The sequence below is a fragment of the Urocitellus parryii genome, chromosome 3 (genome assembly GCF_045843805.1).
Source record: "Urocitellus parryii isolate mUroPar1 chromosome 3, mUroPar1.hap1, whole genome shotgun sequence".
NCBI classification, from domain to species: domain Eukaryota; kingdom Metazoa; phylum Chordata; class Mammalia; order Rodentia; family Sciuridae; genus Urocitellus; species Urocitellus parryii.
The window spans coordinates 4672431-4700348 of NC_135533.1; the positions used below are offsets into that span (position 1 = coordinate 4672431).

Below are 27918 nucleotides of genomic sequence, written 5' to 3' on the forward strand. Positions count from 1 at the left end.
TTTGTCCCTTGTCTATTTTCTACAGTTATGTGCTTTATCTTGTTCATCTGTAAAGTCCTTGACATATTCTGAATTTGAGTATCTTTTTGTGAAAATATATTACATGGATTTCCTTTCATCTGGGATGGATTCATTTTGCTCATGGCGTCTTTTTTTATATATAAATTTTGATTTTTAATGTAGTAAAATTAGCAAAATTAGTGTCCTCCCCCATACAAATATGTGTTTGTAGATTTGATTCTGGGTACTCTATATCAATTTTGTTTCTAGGGGTAGACAGGACACCTTGGTTGATGTGCCTTACAAGCAATATGTAATAAACTTTCCAGTTTTAATTTAAAAAGGGAAAATATTATTTTAACACTGAAAACCAAAACCATCTGTTTGATGCCTCATGTAATATTATTAATTTTACTTGAGAGAATTTACAATTATTTGTAATTTTTCTAACTGTAAAATTAATATTTATCAAATTTCTTTTCCCAAAAATACTTCCCCTAAAATACATTTTGAATTTAGAAGATAGTCCCAAAATAGGGACATCAAATTGAAGTTCTGAAATGAGAGATGAAAGATCAAGTTTGATGTGAAAATTAGCATCCAAGCTGCTATGTATGTCTGCTGTGCAGGTCCCATGTGTTGGGGAATGTCAGAGAGGAGGGGGTGCTACAGATGCAGACCTTAGTCCTTGTGTGAAATGAGGTTTTAGGAATTTGAAGGCTTGTACGTGGCCCCTGGTGGAGTTGATGAGAACAGCTGCTGAGGAGGAGGTGAAGGGAAGGTGAGGGAGCTCAGGCACTCTATAGGGCATTTCATGAAGTTGGTGCCAACAGGAGCAGCTGAAAGGGCTTGATGATTTACTTGACTGTTTGCAGGCATGTGAGGTTGGTATGGAAAGGTGTACACAAATTTGGAGTTAGAAGAGAAGGCTTATAACCAAGAGTGTGGAAGTGCCTTGGGATCATTGGTGGAGATGCAGTGTTTCTTTATTCTGGTAATACACAAGAAAGCCAGAATGGGCATACGATTTTTATTTAAAGAGATGAATGATGTTAGTGGTGAAGGTGTTTGAAAATCCTCTCAGCAGTTAGGTTGCCTCCTGAGAAAGGAAGTACGAGGTATTTGGGGTTAAAGTCCTGAGTAGAATTGAAAAACAATATAATCAAGGTGTGTTCTTTTCAAATATTTAACTATTAGAATGGCTAATAATTAGAATCCATGATTGTTTTAAATTAATGAGAATTTCACTTCATAAAGCATGAAAACTTCAAAATGAGTCACACTGAAATTCATATGTTCTGAAGATCAACTGCTATAATCCTGAATATAATGATAATATTACTAAGATGAAACTTCTGAGTCTATTTTTACTGTGGGCACAAGGAAAAGTAATACTTTGTTTTATAGAAGTCTTTTTATAAGCCAAGGATGAAACCTTTTATGAAATTTATGACTGTTAAAGTATAAATTTTTTGATTATCCTTTTGCTGAAGAGAACAGATATAAACAATAGCAATAATTATATATGTGAACTTTTTCTTTATCAGTGAAGTATTGTCATTTGTTGTTTGATTTTTTTCCATTAACACAGATGTGTTGTAGATAAATTCACCAATGATTGATGTAAACATAAAAATGACTCTTTTTACCTCTTGTTTTCTGTGGAGCAGAAGTCAAAGAACAGTCTGCAGAAGAGGATGCCGAAGCAGAAGTGGATAGCAGCAAGCAGCCAGCCTCAGCTCTTCAGCGATCCGTGTCTGAGGACTCTGCAAATTCCCTCGTCTCTGTTGGTGTAGAAGCCAAAATCAGGTTAGAGAATAAAGAGAGCTGGATTTTAAAAATTCAGGGAGGAAGGATTTGAGATGTTAATCTCGATGGAGTTTTATTGTTTAGTAGCTTTAAATTTAAGGCCAATACCTCTGTAGTTGGGATGGAGGATGGCTATGGAGTTTGGGGATTAGAGAGCAGGGAATACATGAGGGTGTTGCTCTGTTCACCCCATGTGAACACAGACAGTTAGCAAAATGCTATTCCTGGCCAAAGAGATAGCTGTGAGTATTTAGCATAAGAACTGATTTTTGATACTTAATTGTAAACTTGAGTATGTTCTTTTCCCTTACCCTCTCCCCATTCTTTCAAAAAAGAAATATAGGACCTTACCACTTACTGGTATATAGTTCAGCTTTAAAGTAGGCAACACCTTGCCTGCTTTCTGGTTTTCTTCACTCGCTGGAAAGCACCTCCAGTTTCACAGCTATGAATCTTGTGTATCCTTAAGAGCCCCCCATTTTTATTTCCAGTTCCACTCCAGATTTCCTTGTCCGCTGGTCTGCTCATCATCTGCATCTGGAGGTGTGTTAGATACCTCATCTTTAACAGTCCCAAAGTATGCCTGCTCTCTCTACCTCTGCCTCAGATGATCTTCTTCCCTGGGCTTCCCCATTTCAGTAAACAATACCAATGTATGCTCAGTTAATTTAGGACAGTTAATCCTCAATTTCTCTTTTTTCTCATACCTGATAATCCAAACCATTAAATCCTGTGGCTCAACACAGCTTCTTACTATCTTGTCTGTCATCTTGGTTGAAACCATTGTTGCCCTTGGGAAGCTGTAGCCTTTTAAACCACCTCTCCCTCCCTGCTTCTCTTCCTTCTTTCAATCTTAAAGATTAAATAATCTAATTCTCTTTACCTTTCAACTTTTTTTACCTCCATTTTTTTTCTTAGCAAAGTTGCAAAAATTATTCTAAAATGTAAATAATTTCTCCCCCTATTATATTATGCTGTTCGATTGAAATTAAATACTTAAATTATATTTTAACATTTCATATCCTTGCTATTTTTCCAAGGCATGATCTGCCCCTGGCTGTCTCTGAGACTTTATTTGTCACTGTGCTTTTTCACACTGTCTTTGCTGCTCCTGAACACACCAATCAGGTTTCTGTATGAGGGTCTTTGAGCTTGCTTTGCTCTCTATCACATGATTTATCTCCCAGAGAGACCTCCTTACCCCCTGCTTATTATACTATTATGTGAATCCAGGTAAAGGGTGTAAAAGTGTTGATTATACTGCAGTTCCTTCTCCCCCAGTAGTTTTAGGAAGGTTTAAATGTCTTAAAAGTCAAACACTTGGGGCTAGGGTTGTGGCTCAGCGGTAGAGTGCTTGCCTAGCACGTGTGAGGCTCTGGGTTCAATTCTCAGCTCCACATAAAAATAAATAAATAAAATAAAGGTATTGTGTCCAATTACAACTAAAAAAAATATTTAAACAAGCAAAAAAACAAAGACTTTCAGGTCTTGTAGTTCAGTCATTAACCCATTTGGAGTTGGTTTTTGTATTTGGTGTGAGTAAGGGTCATTCTTCTGTATGTGGATAGCCAGTTTTCCCAGCACCATTTATTGAAGAGGCGATTATTTTGCCATTGTGTGTTCTTGGCATCTTTGACAAAAGATGTGTGGGCTTATTTCTGTAATGTCTTTCCTGTTCCATCAGTTTTTGTGTCTTTTTATACCAGTGTCATGTTGCTTTGATATGTAATCATTTTGTGATATGTTTTGAAGTCAAGAGAGTGTGATGCTTTAGCTTTGTTCTTTTTACTCCAGCTAATTTTGGCTATTTATGGTCTTTTGTGGTTCCATACAAATTTAAGAATTGTTTTTTCTATTTCTGTGAAAAATGACATTGGATTTTTTTTGGACATTGAAATTTTGATAGGATCTTCATTGAATCTTTGGGTTATTTTGGGTATTAAGAACATTTTCACAGTATTCTTTCAGTCCCTGAACATGAAGTAACTTTCTATTTATTTGTGTTTTTCTTCAGTTTCTTATATCAGTGTTTTATAGTTATCCGGATACAGGTCTCTTACTGCTTTAGCTAAATTTACACTGAAGTATTAAAAAAAAAATTTGTTGCTAGTGTTAAATGAGATTGTTCTCTAACTTTTGGTTAGCTCAGTTTTAATATGTAGAAATACTATTTTTTAATGTTGATTTCATATCCTGAAACTTTAATGAATTTATTTATTTATTTATTTTTGGTCTAACATTTTTTGGTGGCATCTTCAGGGTTTTCTGTACATGCATAAGATCACATCAGCAAATAGAGACAGATATGTGCAACAGATAACTTAAAAATTTCTTAAAAATTTACATGTTTCCTATTAGAGAAAATTGTATTTTTTTTCTCGTTTCATCACTCTAGCTAGGACTTCTAGGACTTTCAACTGTGTTGAAAAGAAGTGGTTGAAAAAATGGTGAGAGTAAAAATAAAATTTTACTGTTTGTTGCATATATACTTATTTCTCCCCTTTACTTTGTATTTTGTTTGCATTTTGCCTGCTTTCTTTCCCCCAGAGATATTTTTGAAGAATTAGCTTTTGATTTTGTTGATCTTCTCTATTTTCACTGATTCTGTTACTTTCCTTTTCGTTTCTTGTCTTCTTTTGATTAATGTTCTATCAGTGTCTTCATTTATTTTTTCCCCCTGTCTGTAGTTGAAAACTTCAGCTTACTAATATCTAAACTTGAATCTACTGATAATTTATGTAAATTTTAAGTTTCCCTTTAGTTTCAACTTTATCTCCATCTCACAAATTTTTACAGTAAATAACTGAAGGGTTCTTAGCAATATATTTTCTAGTTTACCAATGTTTAGAAAATTTTAAGTTTATCTGTTGCACATTTCTAGTTTTATTGCATTATTTTCAGAGAATATTGTCTGTAAGATATGTCATTTTTGAATATACCATGTCTTTATTTATGGCTAATACGTACTCTATATTCAGATTGTTTTAATATGCTTGAAAAGAGCAAACTCTTCGTTGCAAACAGAATTGAATATAATATTTTAAAAAACTAGATTTTTTTCCTATTCCCTGTTAATGCAAAATGTTATGAAAGTTAATGGGGTAGCTACTGCAGGGGTGATAGTTGGAGACTTTTAATGCCCGAGAAGAAAGATTTGGTTGTAGAAGCAGTATAAAGAGAAAATATGTCTAAGAGGAGACATATGTTTAAATTTTGTTATTTCTAAGGTCATTTATTATGTCTGTATTCCATAGTATGTATTGTTTTTTTGTCCTTCCTTTGGGGCGGGAGTGGTTTGCTGGGGAATAGAACCCTGGACCCTGTACATGTTAGGCAGTCACTCTATCACTTGAGATATATCCTCTTCTCCTCTTTTTAACTTTTTAATCTCTTCTTTTTGAAAATTAGTAGACTTTAAATTTTAGAACAGTTTTAGATTTACAGAATAATTGAACAGTGTTTCCATCACCACATCTCCAACCCCCACAGTTTAGTTAACATTGTGCATTAGTGTGGTTCATTTGTTATAATTGATAAACTAACATTCGTGCACTATTTATTTATTTATTTTTTTAGATGTTGGTGAACCTTTATTTTATTCATTTATTTATATGTGGTGCTGATTTTCTTTAGTCAGATTTAAAAAAATTTTTTTTTTAGTTTTACATGGACACAATATTTTATTTCATTTATTGATTTTTATGTGGTGCAAGGATTGAACCCATTGCCTTACCTGTATGAGGCAAGCACTCTGCAACTGAGTCACAACCCCAGCCCTGGTCAAATGTTTTTTTTACAGATCATTTTCGTAAGTATAAATTAGAATTTAAATATATATATTTATTTATAAATATATTTATATTTAAATATATATTTTAGTTGTCACTGGACTTTTATTTACTTCTATGTGGTGCTGAAAATTAAACCCAGTACCTCACACATGCTAGGCAAAAACTCTACCACTGAGCCGCAATCCTAGCCCTAGAATTTTTTGATTTTGGTATGTTCACTAGTTTTAGAAAAATCATGGTGGTTTAGGAGTATAGCACTGGACTCTATCCCTAGCACCACAGGAAAGGGGGAAAAATCATGCTATAGAAAAGTAGAATTTCATAGGTATGATCATTATTAAACTTAATTGTTCTTATGGTATAATCATAGAATATACTGTAGAAAATAAGTTGAAAAAAGTCTAGCTTGCACTGAAGATATAATTTTGAAGCACCAGTATCTGGTTGTGTGTTACTTAAGAATTGTTGAGTAAAGCTGCTTTTCTCTTTTCTGTCTCTTTTCATTTTTCATTTTTACCAGTGAACAACTCTGTGCTTTTTGTTATTGTGGGGAAAAAAGTTCCTTAGGACAAGGAGATTTAAAGCAATTCAGAGTAACACCTGGATTTATCTTGCCATGGAAAAACCAGACTTCCAACAGGGACATTGATGACAACAGCAGTGGGACCTATGAGAAAATACAAAATTCAGCTCCACGTCGGCAGAGAGGACCGAGAAAGTGAGCAGTTTTGAATTTAAATTGTTGGGATGGAATAAAACTGTTTTTAGTGTGATGTTTTTAAGTTTACAGATGGGGTTGAACCACTATTAAAGATTTCCTCCCATTTCCCACATTTCTGAAGAAACTTAATGACTCACCATTAACCCAGAAAACAGTCCTTTCCTTGAAATTTCTTTCTTTCTTTCTTTTTTTTTTTAAATCTGTTTTCTTAATTGTATGACAACAAAATCAGTATAATGACGAAAGTTAACTTTTGGAAGGAACTTTTAGAGAACATAACATAGGCTGAAGGGAGTTCATGGAATTTGTAAATGCAAGAAGACAATACATCAGTGTGGTCCTGCTTTTCTTCTCTAAATAAGCCTTTTTTGGTAAGCGTTTAACATGATAGCAAAGTCAGATTTGTCACTGTTCATGTCTTCTGTATCATTCATTTATTCATTCTCTCATTTAATTAATTTATCTAATTTATATGTGTGTTTGTGTCAGAGAATATTGAGCTGCCCTATAAATTCTCAGCATAATACAATTCTCTCCCTTTCTTTCTCTCCCCCTTTTTTCTTCTGTAATTATGTTTAGAGTACTCTTTCTACAGATACAGAAGATATTTTAAAAAAATAAGTATTTGTATAATTACATAGGTATGTCTGTGTTCATGGGTACATTGCAATCACCTAAAACTCTTGTCTAATATGCTTTTTAAATATTCTGTGTGGTTGTTTTTAAAGGCTCTCTTAATATATGGACTTGGCTTTGCTGGTTAGGAGAGAAGTTTCTGTAGTTGATTAATAAATATTCATTTGGAAGGCTAACCAGCTCTATTCCTTGAGGTTGATGATGTAATCACCCAAGTGCTGTCTGGCTTATCTCCAAATTTAAGTACTAAAGCACTGTTGTGCTGTTCTTCCTTGATTGGTTCATTGTTTTTGAACTGCTGCCAATGCCTTGAATACTTGAAGCAGGAATTGAAACAATAACAGAGACAATCTTTAAAGGATTTAAGGTAGAACAATTTAAGGAAGCTCTGGAAGTACTGTATTTGGAGACTCCTCATATTTCTAAGGCTGTAATTAAATCATATATAGGTATTTTATCTTTTGTTATTAGTTGAGTGCTTACATGTTAATAAAATATATCAAAAGTCCAGCAAACTTACAATGTCTATCCGTAATTAGCACATTCAATGAATTGAACCAGGGTATATCTTATATTCTCATGTTCAGTCTTTAATAATGGCAATTAGACAAAACCCAGTCCTGGGAAATAGAACTGGGCTTCATTTATTTACTTATTTTACAAATGAAGCTAATTTTTATTGAAAAATTTTATGAGCTCAGATAATTTATATTTGCAAAATAGCCTGGCCTTACTGAAAAGCTGTTATATATATTTAGTGCTTATCCAGTTGGTTAATTAATGATGAAAAGCCTGTAATGAAGTCCACTTAGAAAATTCAGCAGTCATATGGGGGTAGACAGCGAATTTATTTTAGTAATGATTTTAAATATTTGCAAAATGTGTTACTAATGAAGTATGAACACCTAGTTAATTTACAAAAGTTGACAGGAAGTTTTTTTAAATGGAGTTTTCTTCTTGTTTGCACTAAATATAAGAATATATAATCAAATGTTCTTGCCTTTTTTTTTTTCTGCTTTATAACTTGAAATTTTTATGGGTATGTATTTCAGCTGACTTCTCTTGATACTCTTTCCTAAGCTGAGCTGCTACCATCTGTAGGATTGACATTGGCATCTGATATGGTATATACATAAACTAGTCTCAAAACCTGATGGTTGAATTTCACCAAGCTTCTGGTTAGGAACTGATTAGTAATAGACTGATGAGTCATTCCATTGGTTTCTACACCATGTTTCCCATCAAATGCTAGTGCAAAAAATGCTAAAATAATAGTATTTATAGATGACCTGTTAGTCTTTATTTCTCCCAACAAAATAACAATGATTAGTAATGAATATATTTATAGGAATGAAGATTATATATGTAGAAAAGTATTTGTTCTCATTTTACTCTGGGCATTTATAAAAATGAAAATTTAAGTTAGCATAGCATGCTGAACCTCTTTATGCATTTCTAATGCTAAACATAAAGTTACTGGTTATTTTATATGGTTTGATATTTAAATGTACTTATTGAAATATGTTAATACTTTTTTTCTTTCAATGATTCCAGGTATAAAAAAGTTTAGTACCCTGGTCATTGTGCTGATTTTCTCTTAATAGGAATCATGATAAATATCCAGCATACAGAAGTGCAGTGAGTTATGATCTATATTCAATAGTGATTTAATCCAGAATTATCATCAGGTTAAAATACTATGATATTAGGAGAAGATTTTAAGTTTCAGTGGCAGTCATCTGACTTCCCATATTTAATGCTGAACATAATAACCATCTTTATTTATTGAATGCTCTTAAATAATAAAGTATTAGGGCTTGAAAGCCTGAAAACTCTCGTATGTTATCATTTATTCAGCATTTGGCATTCAGTTTTTATACTGTAGTGTTAGCTGCTAGACTGTCTTTCTTATGCCTTTAGTAGCTATTTTGTTTTTGCTCTGAATTCTGGTTTGTGAGGTGCAGTCTTGATTGAGACTACTTGCAACATCACGCCACGGGCCAGCTGTTGAGATTTGTTGAGGCGACCATAAGACGCTACAGCTGACGTGTTCCACCCACTTCCACTTCCACCTCCCTTTTAACGCTGTGTTTTCCCTGGAAAATAACCTTTCTTTACTTGAAATGAACTGCTACCTCTTCTGTGGCAGTTCTCTAACTTAAAGCACATTAAAGTTTTCTCAAGTTATGTTTTGTAAGCATTTAAGTAAGGACAAAGGGAATAGTCATTGTATGTACTAAAAACATTGTTCCTGACTAGAGTCTTTTTTTTCTTTTTTAAAGAGAATGGAAAAATAAATTTACAACTGTAATTTTAATTCTTATGTATTTGAAGACTCTTAGTTGCTTACATGAAATAATATGGCACCATTTTAATATTATACTCTGAATAATAATTGAATTCTAAAAATTGTTTTATGACAGTTTATATCTAATAAATTAAAATTTATTTGGCAGTACATTGTACTCAAATTGTTATAAAATGAAGCAATTTTCTACTTCTTATCACTTTCGAAGCTATTTATCTTATTTCACTTTATTTTCAGAGAGCGATCTTCTCCTCAGAGTACAGTGTCTTGTGTAAGTGTAAGCACCCAGACAGCTTCAGATGATCAGGCCGGTAAATTGTGGGATGAACTCAGTCTGGTTGGCCTTCCAGATGCCATTGATGTCCAAGCCTTATTTGATCCTACAGGTAGGAGCTTCTCTTCAGTAACAGCTGTTTTCTTGTTTCTGGAAGCACTGAAATTTTAGGGCATTATCAACTTATTCTCTAGAAGTTAATTAGGGTCATATTATAAAAATGTCATTAAACATATCTGATTAGGTAAATTATGATTACCTAATTTATTTAAAGTCTGCAGAGTTAACACTGGACAGGATGCTTTTATAAATATTTATATACTGTGGTGTGGATAGCAGCCCCATGGTTATGTGAAAATTGAGGAAAGAGAAAATTTTAAAGGAGTGTGTGAAAACTTGGGGGAGTATAGCACTTTCCTGTTGGGGTGGAAGACGGTAGATTTTTAGCCACATATATTCTCTTATAATAAACAGTATAATGAGCTCATACTCATGATATGGAGTGTTGGAATTTTAAGTAAATCTCATTCTATGCGTGAACTACAAATCCATCGAGAGTGGTTCAATTGCTGTGTGATAGAGAATTTAGAGACTGAGCTGTTACTGATGAGTGGTGGGTGCTCTTGCTTGGGATCAAGTGGAATGTGTTGTGCGAATGTTAATTTTTTATACATCCCCTTTGTCATCAACAAGATATTAAATAATGTTCCTTTTGTTTTTATATTAAGATACCAAATAAAACAGTAATATTTAAATATAATGAATAAAAACTAACTTCATTTCAGCTCAGATTACTGGGCTGTACCGCAAGAACTTCTGATTCAGTTGTTCTCAGATGTTGCCTGAGGTTGTGGATTTCTAACAAGTCCCCAAGTTGACGTTGGTGCTGCAGCTCGCAGACTGGGGCATGATCTGAGAAGGACTGTTGGATGGGTGGTACTCGCTACCATTATGTGCTTACCCAGCAGAGAGGACTTTGACATTTTAGGTCTTTATTTGCATTAATATTTTTGATGTTTATTCTTTTTCTCCTTTTCACTTTTCACATTTGAGGCACTTGTTGGGCTCATCGTCGTTGTGTGGAGTGGTCGCTGGGAGTGTGCCAGGTGGAAGAACCATTGTTAGTGAATGTGGACAAAGCTGTTGTCTCAGGGAGCACAGAAGTAAGTAAAAGAAGCTAAATTTTTTTTTTTTTTTAAGGATAACATTTAGTTCTATCAATTTATTTTCTTTATTTATTTTTTTATTGATTGTTCCAAACATTACAGAGCTCTTGATAAATCATCTTTCATACATTTGACTCCATTGGGTTTTGAACTCCCATTTCTACCCCAAATACAGATAGCAGAATCACATCTGTTACATACTCAGATTTTTACCTAATGGCATATTAGTGACTGTTTTAATCTGCTACCTTTCCTAACCCCTACTATCCCCCCTCCCCTCCCCTCCCACCTTCCCTCTCTGTCTCCTCTGCTGTTGTTCAATTCTCTCCCTTTTTTCCCCCCTTCCCCTTGCCCATCATAACCTCTTATACTTTTGTGTATCATTGAAGGTCTCCTACCATTTGCATATCCTTTCCCTTCTCTCTCCCTTTCTCTCCCCCCATTCGTCTTTGTTTACTGTTAGTCTTTTCCTCATGCTCTTCCTTCCTGTTTTGTTCTTAGTTGCTCTCTTTATATCAAAGGAGACATTTGGCATTTGTTTTTTAGGGCTTGGCTAGAAGAAGCTAAAATTTAAACCACGGTTTTATAAAATTTGCTTTATTCAACATAAAGGTTTATCTGCAAGAATTATTTATTAAATGATTATCATAGTGTTAAAAAAACCCTCAAAATAGTAAATTAGTAATTTATATGGAGTAATTTGTACAGGCCACTAGAATATAGTATGTGCAGTTATTCAATAAATTTAATCTTTAATATTTTACACTTAAATCAGAAATTAATGTTTTTGGAAATGGGTATTGCTAACTATGTACTTTTACATCTATATGGTTACTCTTTAAGATAAAACTGATGAAGCTTCAAAATAAGAATGACAAGCTATTTAACATGTCTTTTAGTGTGCAGGTTATCTAATTCCAATATTTTAAACATTGATTAAAAATTTTTGGTACAGTTGGCAGTTCAGTTAATCTTTGTGATGTCCTCCTTACATAATGTGCACATAGTCTTCCATTTTTCAGAGCTTTCACTGCTGTCATTTTCATGTGATATTTGGAACAATCACAAAAATAAATGCAACAGTTAACACCCATCTGTAAGAACAGGAAGCTGAAATGTTGTTGCTTTGGTTTCTTACACATGTATTTGGAAGAAGTGAGACAGTGCTAAAGGAACATTAAAACTAGAAATTTTAGACCACCCTATCTGGGCTTTCATAGGTAGAATATAGGCAAAGCTCTCAAATGTGTAGGTGAGCCAAAGACCTTGATTCAAGTAATTATTCAGCTTTTATAACAATAGTTTTATTCAGATTATTGAAATGATCTAATTCACATGGGTGGGTAACTGTTACCTTAAGAATAATCAAGTCAGAATGCTCATCTGGAAAATTTGGCATTACATTTGAATGCATGTTATTAGTTTTGTTGTTGTTGTTTTGTTTTAAAATCTTAGACATTTTTCTGTATTGAAATCAAATGCACTTAAAAATATTTTTTATTATTTATTGATGGAACTTTATTTATTTATTTGCTTATATGTGGTGCTGAGACTCGAACACAGTGCCTCACACATGGTAGGCAAGCATTCTACCACTGAGCCACAACCCCAGCACCATGTTAGTAAGTTTTGAACAGTATAATGCTTAATGGTACATTGCCTAGTCTCAATGTACTTAGCCAGATTAAGACTTGATGGACTAGTGAGAACCTTCTCTTTTGTGGATTACTTTAAAAGTAGTTTTGCAGGTAGGTTTGTTTTTTCCTGTGTGGCTGTGAAATTATTACAGGGAAGGCCATGAACTAAGGCTAACATGAACTTTATAGTGTTGCACTAAGACCAGAGGAAATTAGTACACATGGTGATATTTATGACAAATACAGAAAAATATTTGTGTGCATATGCATAAATAGATCTTCTGTAGTTGTTTGTGGAGAGGATAGTTAAAAGGAAGGTTACCTCACCTCTCTTTTCTGGACAGAAGGTACTATTTTTACTTTTTATAAACGTTTACTAAATATTAAAATAGTATTTAGAGCTCAAGGCTTTGCTCTGTCCTTGGGAGAGGACTGCTGGAGTCTTTGAGAGACCAGCATTTCTTTTAACTTCACCTAGGCATTAGTATTATATAGACCCAATCAAATCAAATACTGAGAGAATGCTTGCAGCAGGTAGGTGGTTTGTAGATGATAAGGGCACTAGTGGCAGCATTGTCAAACCTTTATCTTACCACTAATTTAGTCAATCAAATTTATAGTAGTATTATGTTTATTGCCATTTCTACTGCTTTTTGTTTATTTTGTTGTTTTCTCCTTTATCAGATAGGCACTGGATGAACCATGTAGCTAAAATTTGCACTTAAGAAAGAAAGATTGTCTGACTGACAGAATTTCAAACATATAACAACACATTTGTTGAAAAGACTGGGGAAACGGATATTCTCATGCTTTGGTGGTTGGAATACAAATTGTTGCCAGTATTCTGGAGGCAAATTTGGTGATCATCATAAACTGCATATGCATGTAATCTTTGATTCTTCTAGAAATCAATTCTGAACATGCCTCCAGTAACACAGAAATGTGAGCAATTAGCATTGTTTAATTTGCAATGTATTATAAAGAACATAAATGCCCATATAGTTAGGTTACCTAAATGGTTGAATAAACTATGGTACAGCCATATAGTGGAATACTATGTAGATATTACTGAGTAATATCTGTGACCAGGTGTAGAGTGGTTTCCATGATATATTATTAAATGAAGAAAAAGTAAAAGAACATTTGTAGTGTCGTACTCTTTATATAAGAAAAATGAGATCTAAGAATACATGCTTAATAGTGGAAAAGAAGCCCGATAAGGATACATCAGAAACTAAACATACTGGTTACTAATGAGAGGTAAGAGAGAAACAGGTGGAAAGAAGGGAATCAAATAAATTACATGTAGACAGTGAGAATTAGGTTTCTCAGTGTTGAAGAAAGAAACTACAAGTAAGAAAAAGGTAAATGCACTTGTGGTATTGAAATTGAATCGGAAGTATAACATGGTTTTTTAAATTGCATGGAAATGAAGGGAGACCCTCATTGCTATACAAAATTACATATAAGAGGTTGTGAGGGGAATGGGAAAATAAACAAGGAGAGAAATGAATTACAGTAGATGGGGTAGAGAGAGAAGATGGGAGGGAAGGGGAGGGGGGATAGTAGGGGATAGGAAAGGTAGCAGAATACAATAATTACTAATAGGGCATTATGTAAAAATGTGGATGTGTAACTGATGTGATTCTGCAATCTGCATTTGGGGTAAAATTGGGAGTTCATAACCCACTTCAATCTAATGTATGAAATATGATATGTCAAGAGCTTTGTAATGTTGTAAACAACCAATAAAAAAATAACATGGTTTTTAATATTTATACAGATATCTCTGTATATAAAGTAGGTTGACACCCAATTCGTGTCTTCATACATGTATTTTGGATAATGATGTCTGTCACATTCCACAGGTTTGCTGTGTTTTAAACCCATTTTTTTAAAATTAATACTTTTAAATTAGGGAGTGTGAAATTTTACTATCTTAAATTTCAGTAATTTTGATTGGGATTGAGAACTAGTTGTAAAACTCATGTACTACTTCTATTTAGATCTCCTTTTTGCAGAAAAAATTTTTTAACCTGTGACAGTCATTAAAATGAAATGCAAAAATGACCTGAAGTTAGAATTTGGGTATTCAATCTAAGGTGAGAGAACAAGATAGAAAGCTCAGAAACAGGGGTTGCATTCTTCCATAAAATGTTTTGATTGTGCCCATCTTTTCTTAAGAATGCATCCTTATGCATTCTCAGTGAAGTATGTGATGTTTCTCTCCTTTTGATAACTTTCTGTTGATCTCCCTGTGAAGGCTATAAGCCCTACAAGGGCTCGGGCAACATCTATTCTGGTTTGTTTTTTTGTCTGGTACCTAATGAAGACTTGGAACATGAGAGAGTCTTCTATCTTGAAACAGATAAATGCATGTATGAAAGGAATTTTCCACTGAAGGGCAAATTCCAGTGCATGAGTTTGAGTGGGGAGGTGTGTCATTCTGGCAGCTAGTGGATAGAGACTAGGGCCACTGCTGAACAATTTGTAACGAACAGCCTCCCACAACAAAGAATTATCTAGCTCAAAAGTCAGTAGCGCCGAAGTTGAGAAATCCTTGTTCAACTGCCGGTGTTACTACTTTTATAAGATTAATATGCTTAATATAGTGTGTGTGTGTGTGTGTGTGTGTGTGTGTGTATGTATTAATTTCTTTAATTGGGGCTTGGACCCAGGGATGCCTTACTACTGAGTTACATTCTAAATACTTTTTAAATTTTAGGCAGGATGTGTCACTAATATGTCAAAACTGGCCTCGAATTTGGAATCCTCTTGCCTCAGCCTCCTGAGGCGCTGGAATTATAGCCATGTGCCTCTGTACCTGGCTCATAACTAGTATTTTCAATGGGAGGAAATTAGAAATTTTGACTTTTTGGTCTGTCTGTGATACTCTTAGCTAATGTCAAGTAGTATCTTCCCCAATCTCATTATCGGTTGATACTAAAGATTCTTCATCTGCAGAGTTAGAAATTATTTTCTTTTTATCCTAAAATGCAGTGGCTATGAAGAAGATACCAGCAAATCTTGCATGAATTATTTCATCACAGTACTGAGTGCAAGGTCTAGTTTTTGCAAGATAATTCAAGATAGTTGTTTGACCTCAGAACACCATTAGATATATATACATGTAAATATACATTTAGGCATATATGTGTATGTATACCTAAAGTTAATGTGTTTGTTTCCTGTTACCATGCCAACTAAACCCTGAATTTTTTTATTAATATTTAGTTTTAGGTGAACACAATATCTTTATCTTTATGTGGTGTTGAGGATTGAACCCAGTGCCTCGCGCATGCCAGGCTAGTGTGCTACCGCTTGAGCCACATCCCCAGCCCAAACCCTGAAATTTTTATGTAGGAAACAAAGTCGGGTGGAAACAAAGAAGAAATTGGATATTTCTATTTTAGAAATTGAAAGTTTTATATACTTATGTAAAACCCTTGTGAAAATTGGTGGTCCTATTTATCTATGGAGACCTTGACCTTAGGACTTTTCTCCAAAAAAGTCATAATTTATATTTTAATTTTTAGGTTTAAATAAGTTTGGCTTAAAGAACTTGAGTTTGTGATGAGGAGAATGGTATTCTTTGACACTAATGGATCTCTTGGATGTATTCTGTGGGGGAGGGGCCGAGATTAATACAAAATGATATATCTGTAAAATACCTTTTGAAGATTGCATAGGAAACTGACAGTTTTTTTTTTTTTGCCTCTATGGAATATTTTCTATGTCTGTAGCTCTGTATACAAGGTGACTTTTCATTGCATACCCTTTATTAAATTTTGAATTTTGAACTATGGTAATTTAAAAAGGACTTAGAGACTGCTTTTGCTTTAAAAAAAACAAAACTGATTCTTCACTTGTGTTTACAGATGTTTACCTGGTATCTCTGCCTGCATTTTGCATCTGTTCCCTTTGTTCCAAGCCAGTCATCTTGGATTTCAGGACCAACAGGTCTGATTGATGACATCTTTAGATGACTCTACCCCCTCAGGCACCAGCAAGTTTTAAGTTTCTGCTGATAAGGCCCTGCCTGACCATTCCTGAGATGGTGGTCAACCAGACCACAGTTTGCACACTTCTGGTCCCCCTTGTGTACATAATCTAGGAGTTCATGTCAGTATCCCCATATGCAGAGCTGGAAATGCTGTGCTCCATGTCTTCTCAGTGTGGCCGTACTGATTAAAGCTTCTTTCTTGTTTTTTTTTTGCTATTACTTTTTGCCTTTTGGGTGTGTGGCCAGACCTACTTTATTGGGGCCACCAGAGATGGACCTTTGTTAACAGTAACATATTTATTCCAAATTTAACTTTCAGCAGTTTCTAATGTTTCCTAAAAATGTTTTTTAAAAATTTACTTATATAGCTTATGCACTAATATGTACATGTTTTATTACTTAAAATTATTTATGTTTCATGTAGTATAGGAATCTAATTTTGTTTTTTCACATGTGGAGAACCTACTCTAACTACACCATTTATTGAAATATCTTTTCTTGTGTTCCACTTACTTGAAATATAACTTGCATTAGAGAGCAAATGTTCACTATATGTATGGGTTTTTCTAGGCTCTTTATTTTAGTTCATTTTTATACTCATGTATCCAGTGATAATGTTGTTGCTATCCTGGTTACTGTAGCTTTATGCAAAGTCTTAATATTGGGTAATGAATGTGTAACTTGTACCTTCATCTATAGCAGAAAACTTAGAACATACCTTCCACTGAGAATAATTAGAATTGTTATATAAAGTAGTTTTCCAAAAAGATATTTAAAACAACAGAAAGCTAGTACAGTAATAAAGACTTGAAGGAATGAGAGCTCCGAGGGTTGTACATGGGTCAGTTTGACATGAGTATTTTCCCCTGGAGGCATTTTTTCAGTTCATGAAAAAACAGCTGAGATGTTGCAAAGCTGAAAAGAGTTTTTGGCAGTCTACAGAGCTGGGATGGCACAAAAGAGTTTTGGTCTATTATGTACTATATATTTCCATTTGGGACCCTTGAAGACTATACCAGAGATCAGCAAATTATGGCCTATGGGTCAAATATAGTCCTCCAGGTGGTCCACAAGCTAATAATAGTTTTTTACATTTTTTCAAATGGTTGAGGGAAAAAAGAGATAATGAATTTCATGATACATGAAGATCATATGAAATTCAAGTGCTACTGTCCAAAAATAAAGTTTTATTTTAGGGAAGCCACAGCTAATTAGCATACTATCTGGGTCTCATGTTGCCACTACATGTATAGAGTTCAGTTGTTGCTGCATAGATCACATATACTTTGAATTGTTGATTGCATACTGCAAATTACAGTGATGAAGTTTTAATTTTCAAATTTTGAATGCCACATATATTGTCCTTGTGTCTTATTTTATTATCAGAGCATGCCTATCATGTTTAAAGGAGAGAAGTGGACTTCAAGTGGTAGTGTTTTTGAGGCATAGCAGAGTGGATTTTATTGTCATTAGATGGGAAAGCATTATATTTATTATACTAGAACAGTATAGGTGTGCTAAAAGAAGAATAAATATGTTAATAATACTGTACTGGGTACAATGTTATCATTTCACAGGAATATAGAGGTCAGAAGGAATAGTAAATTAAAACAAAATATGAGCAGGATTTCTTTCTAAAAGTAAAAAAATGAAACTTAGACTGCAATTAAAATAAGTTTCTAAATGGCTCATTTGTTAGCCAAACAGGGGGAAAAAAAACCATTTTAACAGTTGTGAGGTAATGAAATTGTGTTTGAGTATGGCAACTAAAGATATGTATCCACAGAAAATAAGCTTGCTGAACACTCTTTTGCACGAGAGTAGTTACTTTAAAAGTTAAGGTAATTGAGAGCAATGTGAAGGGTCATTTTAAAAACAAAGCAATGGATTTCCAGTAGTGTTGTAGACTTTTGGTGAGTCAGTAAATGCTACCAGTTCTGCTCAGTTGTTATTAATTCCAGCAGTCAATAATGAGTTTGAAGCAATTGAAGACTTAGTTTTTAAGAAATATCTATGAGAAATAACTACAAGGGAAAACATGAGAAACTGAGAAAACGCTAGTTCATTACAATCTGAACTGGAATCTTTTGAGATGTGTTGTAACAGATATCGGTAAGAATAAGTGTGAAGCAGAAAAAGATGTCAGCTGGACAAATTTATGTATATATGTATTTTTTTATTAGCACTTAATGGTCATACATACTACATCTCACCAAACTCAGATATGCATGGAAATCGATTCCAATTCGTTATTCCCACTTTTCCTTCCTTTTCTTCTCCCGCCTGCCCTTCTCCTTCCTCTACTCTATTAGACATCCTTGTGCTTGTCTGTTAATCTGTATTTCATTGATTCCTTATGCAATCTGTCCTTCTCCTCCCACTTTCCTTTATTTTACTCTAGTTTCTCTGTTTTAATTCGTATTTAGTCTTATATGCTTCTGCATATGAGAGAAAACATTTGACTTCTGAGTTTCTGAGTTTGGTTTATTTCATTTAGCATCATATTCTCCATTTTCATCCATTTGCCACCAAATGCCATAATTTCATTTTTATTTTTATTTTTTATTGGTTTTGCTGGGGATTGAACCCAGGGCCTTGTGCATGCTAGGCAAACATTCTACCAACTTATATCCCCAGCCCAATTTCCTTCTTTTTAATGGGTGAGTAGGACTCCATTTATTTCTATTTATCTATCTCACAGTTTCTTAATACATCAGTAGGATAAATTTATAAAGCTTGTTAAAATTCAAGGTGTTTAAATCAGACGTGGTGGCACATGCCTGTAATCTTGGCAGTTTGGGTGGCTGAGACAGAGGATTGCAATTTTAAAGTCAGCCTCAGCAACTTAGGCCCTAAGCAACTCAGCAAGAACCCTGTAACTAATAAAATATTAAGGAAAAAAAAAGGGGCTGGGGATGTGGCCTAGTGGTTAAGCACCCCAGGTTCAATCCCCTGTACCAAAAAAAGAGAAAAGAGTAAATAATAATAAGTGTTTAAAACCTGTGGTTATATGTTGTATAATTTGTTAGCAGATACTTTGCAGAAAATATTTAAATTGGTCATGTATTAATAAATTATAGTGTTAACAATGAATTTGATTTATTCTTGTGGATTTACTGTTAAATTCTATTAATTTTTTTAGATATGAGTGAATTACTCTTCTACACAATTGGATGACTTAGTGAAGTTTTATTGCAGTTTTTAAAAAAATATTTATCTTTTAGTTGTAATTGGATACAATATCTTTATTTTGTTTATTTTTAAGTGGTGCTGAGGACTGAACCCAGGGCTTTGCATGTGCTAGGCGAGCTAGGCAAGCATTCTACCGCTGAGCCACAACCCCAGCTCTTTACTGCAGTTTTCTTAGCTGAGGGCCAAGATGAATTTTTTCTGAATGATAAAATTGCTCTCAAACATTATATCAAATACATGAGTTTGCAAGTTATCCTTCATTGCAGGCTTTGTAGTATTCAGTAAGAATTCAACCTGAAATTTCGAGGATAAAGAAGTGCTTATATGCGAAACTTACACTATGGTAATATCATTTATACAAAATCTACTGTTATTTGAATCACAAATAATAGTGATCCACTTTAAACAGTTCAGATGCTGTCAGTGTTTAAAATAAAAATCAAGGTCTTCATGCCTAAATAAATTGACTGGAGGAATCTATTCTCAAATGATAGATCCGGTAGCACTTTAAGACCTTAAGGTAAATAGAAAGGAAATTTCTATATTTCAGAATGCATTTAACTTTGTAACTGAGGTGCTTCAACCTATCTTTTAATTGAAAGTGATTATTTTACAATATAGTGGCATGGTAAAAGGTCAAGAAAACAGTGTAATAAATTTTATAAATACCTTTCAAAGATGAATATGCTTGTTATATACTGTTGATATTATTATTTGACAGCATTTTTGCTTAAAATGGATACGTAAAATTTCATTATACATAAACATGAATAGATTTACATCTACAGTCAATTTTTATGATAGGTAAAAATGGCTTTGAACTTCAGTAATGTGAAATGTTATTTCACCTCCAAATTCCACTATTTTTAATTTGATATGTAGTAAAATATTTTATGCAGTTATCACAATTTGAATAATACAATCAAATTTGTGAAAATTTGTTTTCTTTCTTGTTAAGTACATACATTGATAATAGTGTTGATTTTTTTTCCCCCCTCTTGTTTCACAAAGCCTAAAATAGTTAATATCTGGACCTTTTCAGAAAAAGTTTGCTGATCCTTGGTTTCCACCCTTGAAATAAGGGAAAGCTGGGGGGAAAAATGTTTCCACAAAGTCTTGAAACCCAGCTTCAGACCAGCTCTTGTATACATTGAATTAAAATGGTTTTCTAGGGTTAGGGTAGGGTTGTGGCTCAGTGGTAGAGCACTTTCCTAGCACTTGTGAGACACAGGGTTCTATTCTCAGCACCATGTAAAAATAAATAAAATAAAGGTACTGTGTCCATCTACAATTAAAAAAATAGTTTTTCAAAAAATGATCTTCTAGGGCTGGGGTTGTCGCTCAGCAGTAGAGCACTCACCTAGTAAGTGTGAGGCCCTGGGTTTGATCCTCAGCACCACATAAAAGTAAATAAAATAAAGGTATTGTATCCAACTACAACTAAAAAATAAATATTAAAAACAATGATCTTCTATAGCCTAAGTGCCTATCTGAAGAAAAAATGAAAATCTCTGGTGGAAAATAATATCATCCAGTGCCTCAGAATTTCTCTACAACTTTAACAAATCAAACAGAAAGTTACCATGCATACTAGAAAACAAGATCAAAGTACTGACAATCGAGACAACAAACAATAAGAAAATGTCTTCGGGTTTCTTTTGGCCCTTTATATTTTCACATGAAAGTATATATTTTCAAAAACATAATGTAGAGAATAGGTTTGCAGTGGTATTCTGAAAGCACAGAAAGCACTAACTTTAAAAGAGAATATTGGAGAATTCAACTACATTAGTAAAATAACTTGTTAAAGATACCTTATGCCTCAGGGGTAGAGTGCTTGTCTGACATGTGTGAGGCCATGGATTTGATTATTAGCACCACAAAAAAACATAGAAACAAAAACACCCATAAAAGTGAAAACTTGAGCCATAGAGAGGAAGAATATAATGGCAATAAATTTGGCCAGAAATTTGGATTCTAGAATATGTAAAACAACTTGCAGATCAATAAATAGAGCAAGGACAGCCCAGTATTGAAATGGGCACAAGACCCAAACAGGTGATTTACTAATGAGATAATTCAAATACCCACTAAACTTGAAAAGTTGCACAGTCCCATTAGTAGTATTTATGAAACACAGATTTGAAACTGTATTGGGATATTATTAGTAGTTGTCAAATTAGTGTAAATTAAGTCTGAATGTATTAATTGGGTATGATTCATTGGGAACTTTTATGCAACTTGTGTGAAAGATTGATAGTCACATAGGAAAATAGACTGTACTTATCTATCTAGTGAAGTTGATGATTTTAAAGACCTAGCAATTCCATTCCTGTTTATATACCTTAATAACCCAGTGTTTTCAAAAATTGTGGTTCCAGGATTCCTTTGAATCTTAATACTCTTAATTTGAAACACTATTGTTTGGCTTAATTCAGAAGAGTTAAATTCTATATCTGCTTTTACATTTAGTGTGTTGAAATATGTTCTTTGGTTGGAGTATATGAACAAAATCCAACTTCACAAAGATACACCAGGAAAAATAAAAAGTATTTTAGTTAGCCTTGTTAGGATTATGAATGTTTTTGTTTGTTTCTACACCCAAATTAAAAAGTGTGAGTTTTTACAAGATTTGATCCATGGTGGAACCTGCATCCCAATCACTAAATTTTTTTTCTCTTCATCATTATAATCCATAATAATGTCTGGAAATTTAAAAAGATCTTTTATCCTCATATGACTTTATAACATGATTAACATTTTATAACATGATTAAGATATGAGGGCTGGGGATGTGGCTCAGTGCTTGCCTGGCATGTGTAAGGTCCTGGGTTCAATCCCCAGCACTGCAAAAAAATTTTAAAAAGCTATTTTGGAAAATATTGGTTCATTGAGTAATAATCCAGATATTCCAACTTTTCATAACATTTAAGCAAAAATTTGTATTTTTATATAATCTTCAGTTTCATCAGAAAAGTCTTTAAGTATTGAGAAGCAGTCAAGCTTATATTGGCAGATATAGTTTTCAAATTTTGTTATTGGCCCCACATACTCTTAGTTGATTTCCTTGAAGTGAGAGGTTGTTTTAGTCAGTATTGAAGAAAAGCAGATAATCTGAATAAGTATTACCTTTTGTTCTTCCTTGTTTAATGGTAACTCAAATACAAAAGTGCTTGGAAATCCATTGTGCTTTGGTGTAACAGAATTGCTTTATGCTTTCCCTTTTTTGTCACAAAATAATAATGATACATGTATTCATGGATCAAGACTTAATTTTTACTGCTTTAGCAATGATGATCTTTTTTTTTTAATTTTTTATTTTAAGTTTTATTTTTTCTGGTGCTGGGGATTGAACCTGGGGCCTCATGCATGCAAGGCAAGCACTCTACCAACTGAGCTATATCCCCAGCCCCTATTTTTAAAATTTGTTCTTTTGAGTTATACAAAACAGCAGAATGTATTTTGACATATACATACGTGGAGTAACTTCCCATTGTTACAGTTGTACGTGATGTGGAGTTACACTGTTTGTGTTTTCATATATGAACAAAGGAAAGTTATGTTCAATTCATTCTATTGTTCTTTCCCATTTCCATCCCCCTTCCCTTCTCCCTATTCCCCCTGTCCAATTCTGTGAACCTCCATTCCTCCCTCCCCCAGCCTAATGTGAGTCAGCATCCACATATCAGAGAGTATATTTGGCCTTTCCTTTTTGGGATTGGCTTATTTCAATTAGCATGAAAGTCTCCAGTTCCACCAGTTTTCCGGAAAATGCCATAATTTCATTCTTCCTTAAGGCTGAGTAATATTCCATTATGTATAGGTACCACATTTTCTTTATCCATTCATCTGTTGAAGAGATCTAGGTTCCTTCCATAGCTTAGCTATTGTGAATTAAGCTTCTATGACATTGATGTGGCCACATCACTATAGTGTGCTGATTTTAAGTCCTTTGGGTATATGTCAAAGAGTGAGATAGCTAGCTGGGTCTGATGGTGGTTCCAGCAATGATGATCTTAATGAGACATTAATTTTTTACTGCAGTTGTAGGGCCATTTGGGAATGTAGTAATGTCTAGTATAGCTTGATACCACTTCCTTTGATTTGTAGAATGACAGCAACTGTTTTACCTTTACTGTTTTACAGCTTTGGTAGAACCATGTGCAAATATGAACATGATAAAAGTGGTAAATATCTTATTTTGAAAATAGCTTTGGCCTCACAAACTCTGTTGAGGCTAGTTTTAGTGATCTCCTTCTAGGGATCTGTCAAAATCTTTTAAATGAAATTTTGGGATCCACATTTATTTATTATTGATTTAACTTTTGGTGGTGCTGGGGATTGAACCCATGACCTTGACATGCTAAGCAGGTGCTATGCCACTGGGCTCCATCCCCTATGTGGTCGATTGTTTGAGAACAACTCTAGAAAAGTGTTTGCAGGTGTGTGTCAGAATTCACGCATAAGATTGTATAGGTTGAAGCAGTTGGCTAGCCATCTGGGGAAATTCCTTAATTCTTAGCAGTGTAAATTACAATGTGACTAAAAACTGAAATCGTGAAAGTGTTAGAAGATGCCATTAGGATTAGTTTTCACATTGGTCTTTTAGTGGAGAAGCCACTCTAAATGCTACATAGAACTCTGGCCTTTCAGCCACACATTTTTGTGATTTGATAGAGATTACTTAGTAGTATTCCTTTGTACAGGTGGATCACAGTTTTTGAACCAATTGCTTATTGAAAGACATCTTAGTGGTGTCTTAAGTTTTTGCAATTATGAAAAGGAAAACTTATGTACATTTTTATGCAGAATTTTGTCTGGATGTATTTTCTCATATTAACTCATTTTGTAAATAAAGAGCTCTTGATTGCTTGATTGTAATGTGAAATGGTGTTTCTCCGCCAATGTGGATTGTCTTTTTCCTTGATAATAACGTCCAAAGCACTACATTTAAAATTATATATATATATATATATATATATATATATATATATATATATATACACACACACACACACACATACATACATACATACATATATATGTAAAAATCAGTTTCTCTCGAGGTGGTGGTTCTTTTGGTATTTAAATCTACGAAACTATTGTCTCAAGGCTGTGAAGACTTCTCTTTCCTTCTGAGAGTTCAGTAGTTTTAGCTCTTTATATCTGTGATCTTTTTTGGGGGGGAGGGGAGTGGTACTGGGGATTGAACCCTTTACCAGTGAGCTACATCCCTTGTCCTTTTTATTTTGAGATGGGGTCTTGCTAAGTTTCTGAGACTGGCCTCCCATTTTGCAATCCGCCTGCCTCAGCCTCTCAGGTTACTCTTGATTTTGTGCCTGTCTGTGTGATATATTTTGAGTTCATTTTCTTTCATGATGTGATGGTCCAGCTTTATTCTTTTGCATGTTATTATCCAGTTTTCCTAGCAACATTTGTTGGAAAGGCTGTTCTTTGCCCCTTTAGTTTTATTTGTACTGTCTCAAAAATTATTGGCCACAAGTGTAAGAGTGTATTTCTGGATTTTTGGTTCTGTTACATGTACAGTATATATGTTCTTGCCACACTGATTGATCACTGTGCTTATGTAGTTAGTCTTTAAAATAGGACATGTTCATTTCTCAATTTGGTTTTCTTTTTTATTTGTTTATTTATTTATTTTTTTTGGTAGCAGGCATAGAACCCAGGTTGCTTAAACACTGATGCACAAACTCCAACCCTTGTTATTTTTTATTTGAGGCAAGGTTGCTAAGTTTTAGCTAAGTTGTTGAGACTGGCTTTTGAGTTTGTTCTCCTCCTGCCTCAACCTCCCAAGCTGTTGGAATTACAGGTGTGTGCCACCAGGCTAGGCAACTTTGTTTTCCTTTCTCAAAAATATTTTGGCTGTTTTCAGTCCCTGAATTTTCATCTGAATTTTAAGGTCAGTATCAGTTTTTAGAAAAAAGCTGCATAGGGTTTCAATTGGTATTGCTAGTTGAATTGAATCTGAGTATCAAATTGAGAATTATTGGGTTCTGAACTATGAACATGAGATTTCATTTTACCCTCAAAATGTCATATGATTTATGTGTGCAGATCTTATGTACTCCTTCTGTGAAGTTCACTCCTAGAGTATTCCTTCCTAGAAAAGCTTAGTACCACAAGTGTTTTGGATTTCAGATTTTGGAATATTTGCATATACATATGAGATATCTTGGGGATTAGACCCAAATGTGAACTCAGGATTTTCTTGTTTCATATTCATCTTATGCCCTTAGTCTGAAGGAAATTTTACATAGCATTTTAGAGTGTTTGCCTTTTGACTATCATGGGCCACATAAAGTCTGGGAGTCGACTATACTTTTCACAAGTGAGCAGGAACCTGTGGTATTTATCAAAGTATTTTCCCCTTTGTTTTCTTTTATATATAGTTTTCATGTTTTCTTTTAGTTATAGTTTCATGTATTAATTTAAGTGTTTGATTCATTTTGAGTTGATCTTTGTATATGGTTACAGGAAAGAATCTAGTTTCATTCTTCTGTGTTTGTGTATTCAGTTTTGCCAGTATCATTTTGTTGATGAGACTGTTGTTCATTCAGCATATGTTCTTAAAGCTTTTTTAAAAACGTCAGCCAGGCACTGTGGACACCTCTGTAATCGCAGCTACTCAGGCAGGATGATGGCATGTTTGAGGTCCCCCTGGACAACCTGTCTCAAACAAACACACAAACAAATAAGTGAATAAAAATAGCTGGGCTTGGTGACACATGCCTGTAATACATTCCAGCAACTCTGGAGACTGAAGCAGGAGAATCACAAGTTAAAAGCCAGTCTCAGCATCTGGCTGAGTCTATGTGAGGCACTGGGTTCAATTCTCAGTAGTTAAGAGCCCCTGGGTTTAATTCCTGGTACCAAATAATCAAAAATAAAAAAAAAACTACGAAAAGAAAAAGGGCTGGAGATATAGCCCAGTGTAGCACATTTTCATGGCTTGCAGGAAGCCCTGGGTTTAATTCTTGTTCTTCACCTCCAAATCAGCTGGCTTTGCTTATGAGGGTTAATAATGGGGTTCTTTTTTCTGTGCTATTGGTCTGTGTGTCAGTTCTTATGCCAGTACTGTGCTGTTTTGACTAGTATAGCTTTTTGTTTGTTTTTAAGTTGTTCATAGACATCTGTTTGTTTGTTTGTTTATTTATATGTGGTGCTGAGAATTGAACCCAGTGCCTCACACATGGCAGGCAAGTGCACTACTGCTGAGATCTTGCCCCACCCCTACTCTCCCCCCCACTTTTTTACACTGGGAAGCAAATGCAGAGGTGTTTAACTACTGTACCACATCCCCAGCCCTTTTTTTTTTTTTTTTATAAATTTTATTTAGAAACAGGGTCTTGCTCAGTTGCTTAGGCCCTCCCAAAGTTGCTGGGCCTGGCTTTGAACTCTCAGCCCTCCTATCTCAGCCGCCTCTGCCACTGTGCCTGGCTAGTGTAGCTTTTTAATATGTTGTGAAATCAGATATTGGAGTGCCTTCAGCTTTTTTTTTTCTTTTTCAAGATTATTTTGGGTTTTCTGGGTCTTTTGTGATTCCAAATAAAATTTAGATTTATTTTTTTTCTACTTCTGCAAAGAAAGTTGTTGGTGTTTTGAGGGGGATAGCTGTGGATTAATAGAGCATCTTATACATAATGGTCATTTTGACTATTTTTCTGATCCATGAACATGGAATGTCTTTCCTTTAAAATTTTTTTCCTCTCATTATTTCTTTCATTAATGTTTCCAAATCTTCCATTGTAGAGATCTTTTAATTATTTTGTTGAATTTATTTCTAAATATAGTTTTTTTATGACTATTGCAAACATTTGTTTTTCTTGATTTTTTTTTTCCCTGTCCGTTATTGGTGTGATTAAGTCGTATTTTTTTGGTATGTTGATTTCATATTATGAAAATTTATGAGTTCTGACAGCTTTTTAATGGAGAATTTGTTTTTATCTATCTGTAAAATTACATCATATGTCATATGGATAATTTGACCTCTTTCCTATTTAGATATCCTGTATTTCTTTCTCTTACTGAAAATACTTCTGTAATTTATGAAATAAAGAGTGCTGAAAGTGGATATCCTTGTCTTGCTCCACATCTCAGAGAAAATACTTTGAGCCTTTTCTCTTGTTAAGTATGGCATTAACTGTAGGCTTTTCACATATGCCTTTTAGTATTTTGACATATGTTCATTTCATACCTAATTTTTTGAAAGTTTTTGTCATGAAGGGATTTGGATCTTATGCTTTTTCTGCATCTGTTGAGGTGATCATATGTAGTTTCTTTATTCTCTTGGTTTAGTGTATTATAGTTATTGCTTTGTGAAAGTTAAACCATCCTTGTGTCCTGGGATGCATTTTACTTGG

At 34.1% G+C, this 27918-nt stretch overlaps 1 protein-coding gene across 2 annotated transcripts in view; it reads left to right on the forward strand.

Moving 5' to 3' along the window:
- The window catches only part of Kmt2c (lysine methyltransferase 2C), a 269564-nt gene that overhangs the window by 92701 nt on the left and 148945 nt on the right, over positions 1-27918 (forward strand). For both annotated transcript variants that reach the window (XM_026413840.2, XM_026413847.2), the window contains exons 3-6: positions 1671-1809; positions 6121-6318; positions 9503-9651; positions 10593-10702. In XM_026413840.2, the coding sequence (XP_026269625.2) occupies positions 1671-1809; positions 6121-6318; positions 9503-9651; positions 10593-10702 (596 nt within the window). The remainder of the gene's footprint in view (positions 1-1670; positions 1810-6120; positions 6319-9502; positions 9652-10592; positions 10703-27918) is intronic.